Here is a 15,266-nt window from a genome sequence, read left to right on the forward strand (position 1 = left end):
TTAATCTCTGGACCAGCTTCTGAAATAACACTTGTGTCATAGTAACTCCCTGTGCACAGGATAGTAGAAAGCTTTAGTGAGTTACATGAACGCTTTAAGAAAAAACAGCAGTCCCCCCAAAATTAAGTGTAATAAAAAAAAAAAAAAAGGTGGGAGTTGGAAGCAATTATGTATAGTAATATGGAATAAATGAATAGATTTTCCTGTGCTACTAAAGTATTGATAAGGCCCAGAGCTTAAAGTATCTCTTCATATGTTTGAAATACGTTGCAGTTCTAGAACAAATAATAATGACTGAGGACATAAATATTGTGCTTCAGGGTAGAGGTCAAAGACTAACACAAACAAGAAATATTTTCATTTACGAGTATATTATCTAACTGTAGAATTTTTTTTGCCTTGTACCTGAAGGCATCTATTGTTGGGTACACCAGTGGAGCCTAGATTGTGCCTGGAGCTCGCCTGTTACGAGATCTGGGTATACCTCTTCTATTCTATACCTCTAGACTACTGCATTTCTGAAATTTTTATGATTGTTAGTCTAGGTTATATATCTTCAAGGATAAATGAATAGAATGTGTACTCTTTATAATAAAAAGTTGGCATTTTCCCAGTGCCGTTTCTGAAGTTGACTTAAGGAAGGCATTGAGATCATTAATCGCTTAAAAGTAAAGGCGTCTCTATAGTTAGCACCCATTGAGGAAAGTACTGTTTTACATCCTTTATAAATATTTAATTATCAAAGAAAATAGGATGGAACTGTTATGGTACAAGTGACTTCCTGCATCTGATTACAAAAAGGTTTCTCAGTGTGCAGCCTGATGTATTTTAACAATAGAAAATATGTTGCCTGGAGCAGCTTATTTCTCGATTACAATAAAAATAACCGAAGTTGAGTGTTCAAAAGACATGCTACAAAATTCTAGAAAAGAGTCAAAATGCTCTTCTTGTTTTGCAATGGTTATCTGCTATTTGCAGCACTCTTACTCAAGGTGATTAAATTTATTTCCCTCTTTAGTTGCACAATGTTGCTCTCATATTTACATTTTACTTGCTACTTTTCTTCTTTAAATCAACTAATTTCGTGAAGTTTTAACGATATATAGATTTTAACACTGATTTTGTTTTAATAAGTTGGAATCTATTTCAGCTCAAAAAGACGATCAAAAGTCTATTTATTCAGTCCAACTTTGATGTCTAAAGTTACTTGATAGTATCCTTCTAATATTCACAAAAGAGCAACAGGGCAGATGAGATTACAATTGGAAACTCATCAAAGTAAATTGATGCCTCTCTTGGTCCTGGACATCGCTGTTAGCTGTCTTCAGCTTCAGAAGTAGAAGTGGTGCCTGAGAAAAGGTGCAAGGCTCTTTTTCAGCTGGGACAAGCAATAAAATTAATTCTGCTGGAATGGATGAAAAAAATGATCACCCAGCAGCTAAACCTGAAGAAGAACTAAGTGTAAGTAGATGACTTAAACATTTTTAATTTCATACCCATCTTGACACTGTTAGATCTCTTAAGATCTAATTCTCAAGTATTAAACTTAACATCCCAGTTAGATTCTTTTTTTTTTTTATAAATTTCTGTTTTACAACTTAATCTGAAAATGTCAACATATGTTTATATACCTTCAGATTGCTAGTAATGTGTATTTTCAGACAAGTGGACTAATGGGAAGGACAGTGTGATAATAGGAAAAGCTTGTACTGGTGTCACGGCAGCAGGTTTTTCCAAAAAAGAAAGCAATTTCTAGACAAGAAAGGTAACGTTAAAGTAGGTGAAGTGTTTTGCTTTTCCCTGAGAAGGCAAAGAAGGGGATTATTGCACAAGCATTAACTCATGACAAAGGATGTATTAAATAATTCAGTGTATGGTGATAGTCAAATTGCAATTTTAGCTGGAAACCAGTTCTAGAGCACAAGAACTAAGTTGCAGTATAGAGCAAAGCTCAATTAAGAATTGTGATCCTTATTGAGGGAAGGGAACAGCTTAACTGTGCTTTTTTTTTTTTTTCTTACTACAAAGTGTTTATGGTAAACTAATATAACCTAGGGAAATATTTAAAATATAGAGCATAGCATTCAATACTCCTATGAATCCTGTGTAACAGAGAACTTTGCCACACAAGGCTTGATACATGAAGGGCATTTTTAAAAATAAGATTAGAATTATGGTAGATGCAAAGAAGACATCAGTTGTTTCAAGTGCATATTTATAGTCGATTGATGTCAATCTTGAACAGTTCCTTGACAGGAACTTTGTATTTAATTTTTAAGAATAAATCTGTCTGGTTAGGCCTACAGTTACAAAAACGAATGACGTGGGTAAACTTAAATATAAAATACGTTTGGGGGAACCTTGATGAAATTGCCCCAGATTTCAGATGTCAGAACTGAGCATTCATTCAGCTGTCTCAAGCTGTCCTGTTGAACACCTGAGTGTATAAGGGAACTTTACATGACAGAGCAGAGCTTCAAACAAACAGAGAGGCAACTTAGTTTTCATCCTTAAACAGATTTTTTAAAAAATACAGAAGGCAGGTAAATTGAGTCCTTCTTGAGAACATGCAAAACAAGTGCAGTTAATTACCTAGGTAGAAGACAGAAGTCTGAAATCTTCCAGTTCAGTGTTTTTATGTGTTGTTTGAGCAAATTGTAAATTGTACTACTGGGTCTTATTACTCTACTCTTACTTATTACTAATTTTTCTTCCCATCTTTGAACATCCTTAACCCTGAGTTCAAAGATTGTTAGCTAGATTGTATTTGGCTATGGGAATAGCAGGATATTTGTGATGATATTGCTTATGTTCTCCCTGTGAGGGTACACAGAGATCTCTCATTTAAAGCATTACTAGGGCATAGTATCAGAGAATCATAGAAAATATTACATTGGTGGGGACTTCTGAAGGTGATCTACCAACCATTTTTTTTAAAAACAGGGCTAACATGAAAGCCAGAAAGTATTTCTTGTGGCCTTGTCCCACTGAGTTTTGAATATCTTCAGGGATGGAGGTTCCCCTGACCTCTCTGGGCATGGCTCAGGTACATGACCCCCATGGTGAAATACTTTTCCCGCCACCCCCCCCCGCCACCCCCAAAAAAAAATAATTAGATTTACTCACACTGACTTTGCCTTCTTGTGTCCAGCTAAACAATTCCAGGGCACTCAGCATTTTGTTGTACGTCACATCCCCCAGCCTCTTGCCTCTTGGTGGACCTTCCCTGGAATCACTCCAGTTTATCAACTTCTCTGTGATACTGGTGGGCCCAAAACTGGACACAGTACTTCAGGTGTGGCTCTACTAGTGTTGGGCAGAAGGAAACAACCGTTTACTGTAGATTACTTTGCAGCTCTGCTTTTGCAAATCTCTAGTAGTTACGCGTGGCATTTCCTGGGTGTCAAGCTCCATCAGCACATAGGTTTTGTAGCCACTGTATTAAACTTAGCATTCCACATTCATAACTTGGGAGTGCAGTTCTTAACTGGTGCTTCCTGACTTCCGTAGTCTTCTCCCTCCTCAAGTGAAATATAGTTACAAGGGATGAAAAATGAGTCTTGTGCCCACATCTTTTAGTCTACAACAGGCTACACTCTTGCAGTGTAGCTTCTGAGAAGCTTCAAAGAATGAAATGATGGCAAATAGCCTGGCAGTTTGTTGTAACTTTTCTCCTCTCTGCCCACCCCATGTAGCTCTGCAGACGCCAAGGGTCTACTGAGTGCTGAGAACAGCCAGATCTGCCTTGGTCAGGGTCAGTGTTGTATGTACATCCGTTCTAGCGTGATTGTGAATTCCTCTGTGTATTTCAAAGTGATAGGACAGGGGTTTGTCCCTCAGCAGAGTGAGACTGTCCGTACCTTGGGCAAATCATAGACCATTCATCATTCGTCTTTGTCAGAGAGTCTTGATTTGCGTTGCTGAAGGATGATGTACCTCTGAATCTGTCCTAGCCCGCCAGTGGCATAAAATCAGCTGTGAGGCAGGGGAGACCTGCTTTGGAAATGCCCTTAGAATGAATCAAGCTGTTCCAAAGACAAGGAAAAAGACTTTTTTGTTTGTTTGTTTTGGTCTTCGTCTTTAAAATGGTAAAGTTCAGTTTCATCTTTGTATATATGACCTCCTGAACCAGGTCTCTTTGTCTCAAAGGCTGTTTCATAGAAGACTTCTTACTAAAGCTCTTGCTACTGATTGATGACTGGTGTTTGTCAACACCTCCAGTTATGTAGCTTCCCTCTCACTAGCATCAACGTGCTTTTGGAATATTTTTCCTGAGTGTTCCTTATTGATATGTCAGTATTATGTAACCTATGTTATAGTTATGATACAAGGAGGAAATTCACTAGTTTTAATAGTTCTAATTCCAGTGCAGCTGGGTCTCACAGCTATGCCTGTGTTCATCATACCTAGTGCATTTGGTGTTTAATGCCTCAAGTAGTCAGGAACTTGCCAGCTAACCTATAAATGAGATGATGACTTGACTTGAGAAAAAGTGATTTAATTTCTTGCTGATCTCGCAACAAAGTCTTTGAATGTCACAGGAGCTCTCCAAGTGGGAATTCTATGAAGTCCCAGAGATTTCCCCAGGCAGCTCTTGCTATGCCTGCAGCAACTGATAGACATTATTTGTATGCTTAAATGTATTGATTATCTCCTGCAGAGGAATATGCCTGGGGAATTGTCTGGTACAAACAGACTGTAGATAGATGAGATACTTATAGGAAGAAGAAACTATTCCTGCAAATGTATAAAGTGGTCACATAGTAGTCTTTTGTACCAAGATAAGATGGTCAGGAGATATTTTGAATCTAGCTTTAGAAAATCTGGGTCTGTAATTCAAAATAAACCATCAAGGGGCTGGATATCCAGGTGATGGGACCTTGTCTGGGTCCCCTCCCAGCAAGACCTGTGCTATGTCCTCCTGTTCACTGGAGGAAACTTCTCAGAGGGAGCTGGACACGCAGGAGAAAGATGTCTGTACACACTGCTCGTCATCCTGGAAGGGAGCAGAGACATTTTTCTGAGGAATCAATGGGTTGAGCCCACATGTATTTGGATAGTTCTGGTCTGAGAAGAAAGTGGATTTTTTTCAAACAGCAGTGACATTTTGATCATTGACTGGGAGGAAGCAACGACAGTGCATATGCCTGTCTCTTTATTCTTTAGCAGGGAAATGACAAGCCATAGTACTTGAAAAAGGATTGACTATTTGAATATCATGCTAGCCCCTCCCTCCCACTTCACACAGAGAGAATGAATGGCTGAATGTGTATCTGCTTCTGCACCAAACTTGCGTAAGCATGGCAACTATTCGAGTCATGCGACGCCTTGCTGGGTTATGTTACCAAGCTGCTGGTGAAAAGCTGCTGTTCTGCAGTACTTGTCTGCCTATACATCTCAGCTGCAGACAGCGCAAGGAAATTCAGCATTGTCTACCCTTTGGACTAAAGAGGGCTAATTTACACTAATGAAGGATGCACAAGGATGTCAGCTTTCAGATGGTTAATGCTGGGTAGCTGTTGCATGGTGAGCTGTTATCCTAGGGTACATGGTATTTTTACATCCTTATGCAATAGTGTCTGACTCTGTTATGTCAGCAAGTGTCTAGAATCACAGAATTTTCAGAGTTGGAAGGGACCTCTGGAGATCATCTAGTCCAACTCCCCTGCTAAAGCAGGATTGCCTAGAGCACATTACTCAGGACTGCATCCAGGCGGGTCTTGAAAATCTCCAGAGAAGGGGACTCCACAACTCCCTGGGCAGCCTGTTCCACTGCTCTGTCACCTGAACCGTAAAGAAGTTTTTTCTTGTGTTTGGAAGAAAAGGACCTTACTTGCTGACTGCAGTTTCAAACTGCTACTAAGATAATTATAGTTATGTATATGCAGTAACAGACAAATATGTGTGGGAATCTGTTCTAGTCAATGATCAACTGATTGCTCTTAGAAATACTCTACATTTTCTGTTGTCTTTCATCTTATTTTAGGTAGCCAACGTCTCAGTCCAAATGGTAGCTGCAGAAGATAAGTTGGTAAAGAGGATTCTGGCAAGGAAAAAGCATGGCAAATTGAAGAAAAAAGATAAGCTGCTGTGGAATTTTCAAAACAAAATAATTCTCTTTTCCCTCATTCTATTCATTTTAGGAGTTGTAACCTGGACATTACTGTGGCTCTTTATTGGTGAGTTGTTGAAAGCTCGTGCCAATTTCATACATCGCTATCCCCAACAGCACTTTCAGTTGGGTTTAGGATCTCACTTGTCCTGAAGGCTGTTTCTAAAACAAACATGAAACTTATTTAAATGGGACCTGAAAGACTTTTTGACTGTTTTTATTAAGACTTCATACAGTTAATTAACAAGTAATTATAAGAGCAGGCATAGGTGCTGGCTGTAGGAAGTGCGACTTTTTATTCTAAATGTTATGCAAAACATTTTTTTGCATGTGCTAGTTAACTGCGTAGACCTGACAGTTCTTATGAACTTGATTCCTCAAATTTTAACTGGCCTTTAGTAGGCCAAGAAACATAGTGAAAGTCAAGTTCTTTGTCTCTCATGCAGAATAGATTTAAAGAAATTACTGGGGAGTAAAATATAGAAGGCAAATATTTATTTTAAGACCTTTAAAAACACTGGACAGGACAAGAAATTATCACTTCTGTGGAGTGTTTCCTTCTTGCTTGTTGTGTCTAAGTGGGCAGTAAAAGCTATATTCTCTTCTTTAAACTCACAGTGTTAATATTGCCTAAGATTCCTTAGGGATGCTCCAGAATCTGGATGTCGATATTGTCTTCATTATGCTCGTTCATTTGTGTGGTGGTATCTTATCTCGTGTGTGGGGAACAGGTCCTCAATTAACCTTCGTATTGTGGTATTCATCTAGAACAGTATGACTGTGAAAAAGTAGTGTTCATTTGGTAGTCCTTCCACTGTAAGGCTGAATAGATTAATTTGGTTTAGAATTTAGTCAGAAAAAAAAAATCAGTTATTAAAAAATAATAAATTGGAGGCTAACTCTCTTCTTTGTTTCTTGCAGTTCAGGCAGAAAACAAAGATGCATTATATTTTGTTGGACTGTTTCGTGTTGCCAACATAGAATTTCTCCCAGAATATAGGCAGAAGGAGTCGAAAGAATTCCTCTCCGTGGCACAGAATGTGCAGCATGTGGTAAGAAGAGCAGGGTAGCTTGGCTAGCTGCTTGGCAAAAAGATCAGAGCTGTGAACAAAAGGTGCAACTTTCAGGTGCCATTGGGTCTGCTGTGGTGCTCTGCTTCACCCCACACACCCTGGGGGACTGTACAAAGAGTGGTTATCTGGAGGCAGGAAGGAACTGAGCGCTTTCAGCTTGTTAATCACAAACTGAGTTTTGAAAAGGTCTGCTTGACTTTTACATTTGACATTTTTTACATTTAAATTTTACGTATTTCCCCCCACAAATCAGTCTATGAATAGAACTCTACACAAGCCCTACAAAACTTAATTGCCACTTTTGAGACGTTACACTGAGGAAATCTTTTGCATTTAAATTGGTATCTGCTGCCAGTTTGCTGCCTTAGAGCATCTATAATTACCCTAGAGCTCTCAAACATATTTACATTTACATTTCCTTCTGATGCCAGGTATTCTAAAGACCATTATTCTTCCCAAACACCTTGCATCAGTCAAAGCGGAAATAGCACTCTGTTGCAGGCAGTTAAGGCTGCTCTAGAGTGGGAAGAGACGGGTGGGAATCTTGGTTAAGAGCGAATTTGACTTTAAAGACTTTTGATGTTGGGAGTAAAAAGAGATTAACAGCAGGAAAAGCAGTGCTGTCCGCATAAGCATTCAAGCAATAGAAAGAAAACTGCTAAACAAACAAAAAAAATTAAAATGTCAGATAGCAATTATTCGCAAATTTCTTGGTTCTAAGTTTCTTTCATCTTATGAACTCATCTTCCTGTTTTCCAGCTCTGTCTTTTCCTACCCGACTCTAAACACTGGATCACAGAAGACTTGAAAGCAGATAGTCCAGTTTTCCTAGTCCTGCACCTTAGCAACTGAAGTGCTTTCAGGCAGGGGTAACAGATAACGAGCACAAAAAGTGTCCTTTCTCCTCTCTCCATGGAGCAGATCCAACCTGCTGTGATCCCTGTGTCTTGCTGTTGTCCCAGAGCATCCGGCAGTTGTCGCATATATTGGGGAGACATGACAGACAGCAGGTGTGAACTGCCAGTGTCACCACTTTCTACTTGAATGTAACTTGGAAATTATTTTCTTGTCTGTAAACTTTACCTGAACTCATGAACAGATTTTACGTTGCTGAAACTGCACTTCTTGGTGACATGGCTGTTGACTAAAATTGCTAGTAGGGATGTGGGGGACTTGGTGTTTTGTTTGTTTTTTCTCCTTGAAACCTTTTTGTTCATAGCTCCTGGCCCAGAAACCCCCAGAGTGGAAGTGGAAGAAGCTGTTAAGACAGACTCCTTTCCCCTTTGGTAGTACCAGTAATATATAAAATGCCTTGTAGCCTAGTCTGGAGAAAGATTGAGTTCCACGCATTTTATTTAGGCCCTTAAAAGAATTGTTCAAACTTCCTGTCTCAAACACTAAATGTTAGGGACTAATGTTAACATGATTTTTACAGCCTTTGGTTCAAAATAATCCATGTTACAGTCCCTTGAGCATTACTTTTAACCATTAAGCAGCAGGATGAAGTCTGAACAGCTTGAGGTACGTGCTACCTTGTGGCTTTAGAAGTGTGCCTTGTTGAATGAGAGGAATGAAGGTTATTGTCACACTGGTTATCATCACACACATACTAAGAACTGGTGGAATGGAGAGCTTGCTTTCCCCAAAGGCAGTCCCGTGGCATGAAAGGAGCAGAGTTTTTCGTTCTCCACTGTGTATTGGAAAGAAATATGTTGATACTAAGCTGTTAGTGAAGAAAATAGACACAAACTGAATTGAAATGCAAGAAAATTCCACATAAACATTAGAAAAAACTGTTTAACTGTGAAGGTAATCAAACACTCAAGCAGGTTGTCCAGAGAGGTTGTGGAGTCTCCATTCTTGGAGATATTCAACTGGATGTGGCCCTGAACAACCTGGTATAGTTGGTCCTGCTTTTAGCAGAGGGGTTGGACTAGAGGCTCTTCAGAGGCCTTTTCTGATCTCAGTCTTTCTGTGATTCTGTGGAAAAACCTTTGACGTGCTGTTAACTACACCTTAGTACCAACACACAAAACATTATGAGCATGTGTGTATTTCCTGAAGACTGGCCCTAAGATTCAGCATCAGGATAGGGAAGCCCTCTGTGTTTGAACATTCTTTGCACAGCAAATCCCACTCTTTTCAAAACTCATTTGTTTGGAAAAAGCATTGCTGTAGACATCAGCTGGCCATGGGCAGAAGATTTGATGTTTCCAGGGAATATTGGACTTGTTATGGGTGCATGGCAGAGCTGGTCTGTTCATGTCTGCTGCTCTGCCTAGCTTCATTGCTGTATGTCTGGAAACGTGCAGATTGAATATTCTCAGTGGAAATAAGGATGTTCCTAGGAAAGCCTAGGCATAGTATAACATCTCTAGGTATGGTTGATTTTCAGAAATACTAAATCTTCATTGGTTTAATATTTTCTCTTTCAGATGAACTTGGTCTACACAACCTCCTCTTTCTCCAAATTTTATAAGCAGTCCACAGTTTCAGAAGTCAGGTAAAACTGTGTTTATGTAATTGTATTTCACCTGGGTAGTGTATAATGTAATGAGTCCACAAGAGAAACCTATTGTCAGTTACGATTTAATCTCTTTGCTATGCACTTGTACCAATAGCAAAATATGTTTATAACCTGTACCAATTTTTTTTTTTTTTTTTTTTCCACAAAAGTAAGGGCAAACTTAAGTCATATAAGCAGTTCCTTCTCTGCCAGGAGTATAACCTAAGGTAAACAGAAATAATGTCCCTCAAGAGATTTGGTGATGCTTTGGCTGATAGTTCACGCAGAAGTTTAACCACTTAGACATGCTGTTAGAGCACAACTCTATTATTGACCAAGTTGCACATATTTTATAAGTAATGTTATTGGTATAAAACTGTTTTCTACTGAAGAAGGGGAAAATCCCTATACTTTAATAAAATACGTTTGGTCTAGTATTACGTATGCAATTAATGCTAGAGGATTGGTTATTCCAACCCAATGATCTTTAGGAGATAATCCAGTTCTAATTTGTACAGATATGATGATTCCATAGATCTCAAAAGTCAGGAGCCCTCGGGAAGTTGGAAGTCAGCTTAGTGAAGATCCCTAACTGGGTGTGAGAAGTGCATTTTGGCATTTTGGGCTTCTTTTTTTAATTTATTTTTAGGAGAGAAAATACATTCAGTGTGTCAAAGCAACAAGGCAAAATGGAAACAAGCCACTCTCTTCTAAATTTGTACTTCAGAAGCTTGTGTTGAGAGTCATGTCTTCAGAAAACTTTCAACATGACGGTAACCTGTAGGACCTTTTTATTTCAGTAACAACAACAAGGGAGGCCTCCTTATTCACTTCTGGATCGTATTTGTGGTACCACAGGCAAAAGGCCAAGTGCTGTGTGAGGATTGTGTGGCTGCCATTTTAAAGGATTCCATTCAGACAAGTATCATTAACCGGACCTCGGTGGGAAGTCTTCAGGGCCTTGCGGTTGACATGGACTCCATTGTACTGAGTGGTTAGTATTAGTACATATCCATATCCTTGACAAAACACTTCATTAAGCAAATATTTTTATCTTGGATTGGAAAATTCTATAAATAAACCAAAATCTTTATCCAGCATCTTTAGCTTCTAATACTAAAATTATTACAGGGGAGAAAAAAAAAAAAGAGGAAAAGGAAAATCAAAACCAGATTTGAGGTCAAATCAAGGTACAAAGTATCCCTGTGAACACTGATTGCAGACCTTCCTTTATTTGGAGTGCTTATGTTCAAATTCAGGATCTGAGCGTGACACCTTGTAGCAAGCTCAGCTTTGGGTTAGTCTGTGACTTTAAAAGTATAAAAAGGTGAAGTGTTGAGGTTTCCACATGGATCAAACTTTAGCCCCTCCATTGAAAATGAGATTCTTGTCACCCCTTTATCAAAGATTAAGAAACAGATTATAAAGCTACCCATTTGCTAAACAATTCCTGTGCTGCTCATGTCTGGGGAAGAAATCAGCAATGTAGGGTTCAAGTACCTGTTTAATGTAATTAGCTACAAAATGTTGTATGATTTTCAGCTCTATGAACAAAGGACAGAACAAGCTCCATTCAACAATTCTGTTCAACTGATAGCTGAAAAAAACTGTGCCCAAGGGTGGGAAAATGGCTTCCTGGGTACATCTGTCTCAGTCCTTCAATTAAACTTGACTGCTTAATTGACGTGCAGACTCTTCTTGCCCCAGGCACTAAGATGCCTGGGGATACGAAACCTCCACAGCTGCTTGCAGAATTTGCAGAAATGAAGGGGGCTTGGGCAGCCTCCCTTGTTGAGATAGCTCTTTTGTCCTGTGTGTTTAGTGTTGTGATTAAAGAAGTGTGATTGAATTAAACCCTGGCTTCTGGATCTTGTGCAAATGAGAAGACTCACACAACTCTCTTTCTGTGCAGCAGGTCTTCGGTCAGATTATTGGTCAACGACGGGAACAGGTAATTCACCATTTTGGCAGCTTCCTGGCAGAGGAGAGGTGGAACAAAAGCTTTTAGTTCATGTCTTAGACTCAAAGATACTGTTCAGTGTTAATTTAGGAGGGTTAAATTCAGCCTTGGCATTTATATCCCGAGTTGCTCTAAGAGTGACCAAGAGTCTCACACGTGACAAATATAGAAACTACCTGCCTTTAGTCTGACTGGTAAATTTTTCAGATGTACCTGGTGGCATGGTAGGAAGTAAACTCACTCAGTTAGTTGTTTGCTATTCACTCTGTGTTGAAGAGAAGATTAAGTTTTTTCCAAAGTGGGCAGTGTTGAATTTAAATCTATTTATTGGCTTTTGAGATAAATAGCAACACTTTTGTTCATCCTTTATCCTCCTTTACTCCCTTTTCTACAAAGTTAATAATGAGTTTTTTCTTTTGAATGAATTCCCTAACAGAAACTAGTTTAAGCAGTTCAGTTTTGCCAGGTTTATGGGAGACACCACTGCTTGGTTTCATGTTGTAAACCTCCCAGCAGAGTTCTCTGGCGGTGTGCAGAGACTTTACAAGCAGTTTAAAAGCACAGTGCATGGATGTTCACTAGTATGTGGAGTAGGTACCTAGAAAAAATATGCTACTAGGCTAAGAAATAGTACGCTGATCACCTTTGATGCAGATGCCTCATAAGTCTCTGTTGGGCCAGTAGTTGTCAATCAGGTAGGGATGTGTTGGCCTCCCTTGTTCCTTGACACAGGCTTACTTTTGATCTCGTGAAGTTGTACCCTTTTGGTTTTTTAAGGGTTTTATACCTTTCCACGTCTGTATTTGTCTTTTCTGAGACATTAACTTGTACTATTTCAACAATTACATTTCTGTCTGTGATTTCTGTTTCTGTTATCTTGCAAGGTTTTAGCTTGCACACTTTTTCCGAATTCAACAATTACTTTTGTCAGTGCAGCCAAGTCAAGGTCTCCTACTACTGCTGCCCACAGGTGGACTTTGGGTCAAACACCATGGGCCATGGTTTGCAATGCTTAGATGGATATCAACCCATAATTTCTCAAAATTCAAGTCAATTGGATGCTACAGCATTCATTTGCACAAACCCTTTCCTGACTTAAACTGCAAAGCATAGCAATATTGGCCTTTGTCACATCTCCTTGTATGTATTTTAATTATTGCCACGGGAGTTGAGAAGTCTTATGCTGGTGCAATTTAATTTGTCGTGGTACCTTGAGTGTGTCTGCTTAAGGCTATAGAATATGGTGCAGAGGTGGAAGTGTTAATGCAGCAGCGTACATGGAAGGTGCATCGCCTGTTTGTATTTTGAGGGGAATGGAGCTACTTGGGCATGAAGATGAAGTAATTAGTTCAGGCACAGGACTGGAGTGCAGATTTATTGAAGAATGGGTTGGAGAAGGGACTTGTAGAGATTCAGCTGATGTGAGTGACTTGCATTGCCGTGGTATCTGGCTGTGCAGGCTCTGTTTGGGTAAAGACTGTATCCAGCTTTGGTTTCAAGCTGATGTGCTTGTATTACTTCTACTTCCAGAGTTAGCTCTGAATTCTCTGCACCGTGCTCCACACTGGCAATGAGCTAGCCACGTTATTAACTATTTATTAGAAATAATGGTAGTCCCATAATTCTAAAGATTATGATCAAAGCTGGCTTTTTAAAGGGTAAGTAAATAAGCACAAGTAAATATTATAAAAATAATGTTATTGGGAGGAGATAAGAACAAGAAGGAAGAACAATGGCTCAACCAAAGTTTTAAATAGTTATAGCTGTAAGTCAGTTGAATGGTATGTGACCCTTACAGATTGTTCATGAACATTCATAGCATTACTTTCAAGACTGTAAATTAGAAGTGGAAGTCAGACAAAGCCTGCCACTTCCTGCCTTGATTTGCTGCTGGTTAAAAGTTTAATTTGAGTCAACAATTGATAGTGGACTTTCACAGTGATCTAATTGGAGTTCCATGATAGTAACTATTTCAGAAACTTTTCCATTTATTAGGCAGAAATTAATGCAAATATTTTTTTTTCTGCAGTCTTAATTTGCATTTTCCTCCTTCTCACCTTTTAAAAAGCTACGTTAAGAATTTTAGATATGACCAAACAAAAAAATCCCTAAGCTTTTTGCTGAATGGGAGCTGCAATATTGAATTGAAATAAAAACATCAATATGTTTGAATTGAAAGCAATAATTGTTTTGGCTTAATTGGAAAATTGGATGTAATTAAGGTAATTTTCTGATGATTCTTATCTAAATTATGACAGTGTTTTTCTCCTTTTTTTTTTTTTAAATAAAAGTGTTTCGTAGGCTAGGCTGTATTGTTTGCGTTTTGTGGTACTTCCATTTCTAACAGTGACTTCTAATGCTGCAAATGTTTTCAAGATTTGACAGGATGAACTCCTGGTCTGAATTAATTTTTGACCCTGTTTTGAGTAGGGTGTAGAACAAGAAAGGTCCTAGCATCCCTTCCAACCTGAATGAAATGGTGAATCTGAATTTAGTGGTAGCACTTACAGCTCCTTTCACAACAAAATATTGAGAAGCCTGATGTTTGAACAAGAATCTAAAAAACCCAGACTAATACAAAAAAGTAGCTTGATTTTTATTTTGTTTTATTTATTTATTATAAATATCCTAACATCAGTTGATTTCTGCCTTGATGAACGTTTCCCAGTGAACAATTACTTAATCCTCTGGGAGTTCCACAGGTCTTTGTTAACTGTGAATACCTGTTGTACAAAATGGCCATGCTTTTGTGCAAATACTCTACAAGGACTTATTTACAGCGCTGTTTGCCGTGGTCTGTAGTTTATGAATAGACTTTTCCTTGACCATAGACTTGAAACTAAGATGCAAGCAAAAAGTGGCGTAGACTACTTTGTTTTCACATTTAGCTATGCTTTCATATGTCGCTTTAGTTTAAAACTATTTTTTGGATTTTTTTTGTTTTGTGCTCCATGAGGATGTAACAGTTTTGTAATGAGTGTCCAGTGTTGAAAATGTGGCATTTCCACAGGAACAGATTGTATGTATGATCTGTATGCTGATCGCCTACACGAGCGCTTTCCTCTGGATATCCATGCCACCTCAGGGGGAACAATCTGCTATTTTAAGCTGATTGCATCGGTGGGCCATCTTATTCGTCTTTCAATAGTATCCCTTCAGATTGAAGCAGATAACTGCATCACTGACTCGCTAACCATTTATGACTCTCTGATGCCAATCAAACATAAGGTGTTGTACCGGTGAGTATAAATTTTCATTGAGAATTCATTGACAATCATTTGGAGTTGTTTTTTTTTTTCTGTAGATTTGTCGACTGCATGTTTGGTGGGTTTTGGTTTGTTTTGTTAAAAATACTCTGATCTTCATGTGTTATGCACACAACACTTGGCAAATTTATTAATTTTTGGGTTTTACACAAAAGTGGAAAAGTCACTCTTGTTAATAAAATAAACAGTTAAATATTATTTAAATCTTTCTTTATTCCTCAGTTGGAGTGCATCTTCACCTAGCTGTGGAACTATGAGAAGTTCACACGTCACTGGGTGGAATTTTCTGTTTCTTTTCAGGAAACAAATTAAGACTAAAAGAGTATGTCAAAATTTCCTCCCCTAAACT

At 38.6% G+C, this 15,266-nt stretch overlaps 1 protein-coding gene across 1 annotated transcript in view; it reads left to right on the forward strand.

Moving 5' to 3' along the window:
• Positions 1-1,250: 1,250 nt before the first annotated feature.
• TMPRSS7 (transmembrane protease, serine 7) overlaps positions 1,251-15,266 on the forward strand; it is a 31,986-nt gene continuing 17,970 nt past the window's right edge. Inside the window, 8 exon segments of the mRNA XM_009888498.1 lie at positions 1,251-1,367; positions 1,369-1,461; positions 5,987-6,179; positions 7,034-7,164; positions 9,621-9,688; positions 10,492-10,685; positions 11,604-11,642; positions 14,662-14,890. Coding sequence (XP_009886800.1) covers positions 1,251-1,367; positions 1,369-1,461; positions 5,987-6,179; positions 7,034-7,164; positions 9,621-9,688; positions 10,492-10,685; positions 11,604-11,642; positions 14,662-14,890 — 1,064 coding nt within the window.

Source organism: Charadrius vociferus, unplaced genomic scaffold (assembly GCF_000708025.1).
Source record: "Charadrius vociferus isolate BGI_N301 unplaced genomic scaffold, ASM70802v2 scaffold487, whole genome shotgun sequence".
NCBI classification, from domain to species: Eukaryota; Metazoa; Chordata; class Aves; order Charadriiformes; family Charadriidae; genus Charadrius; species Charadrius vociferus.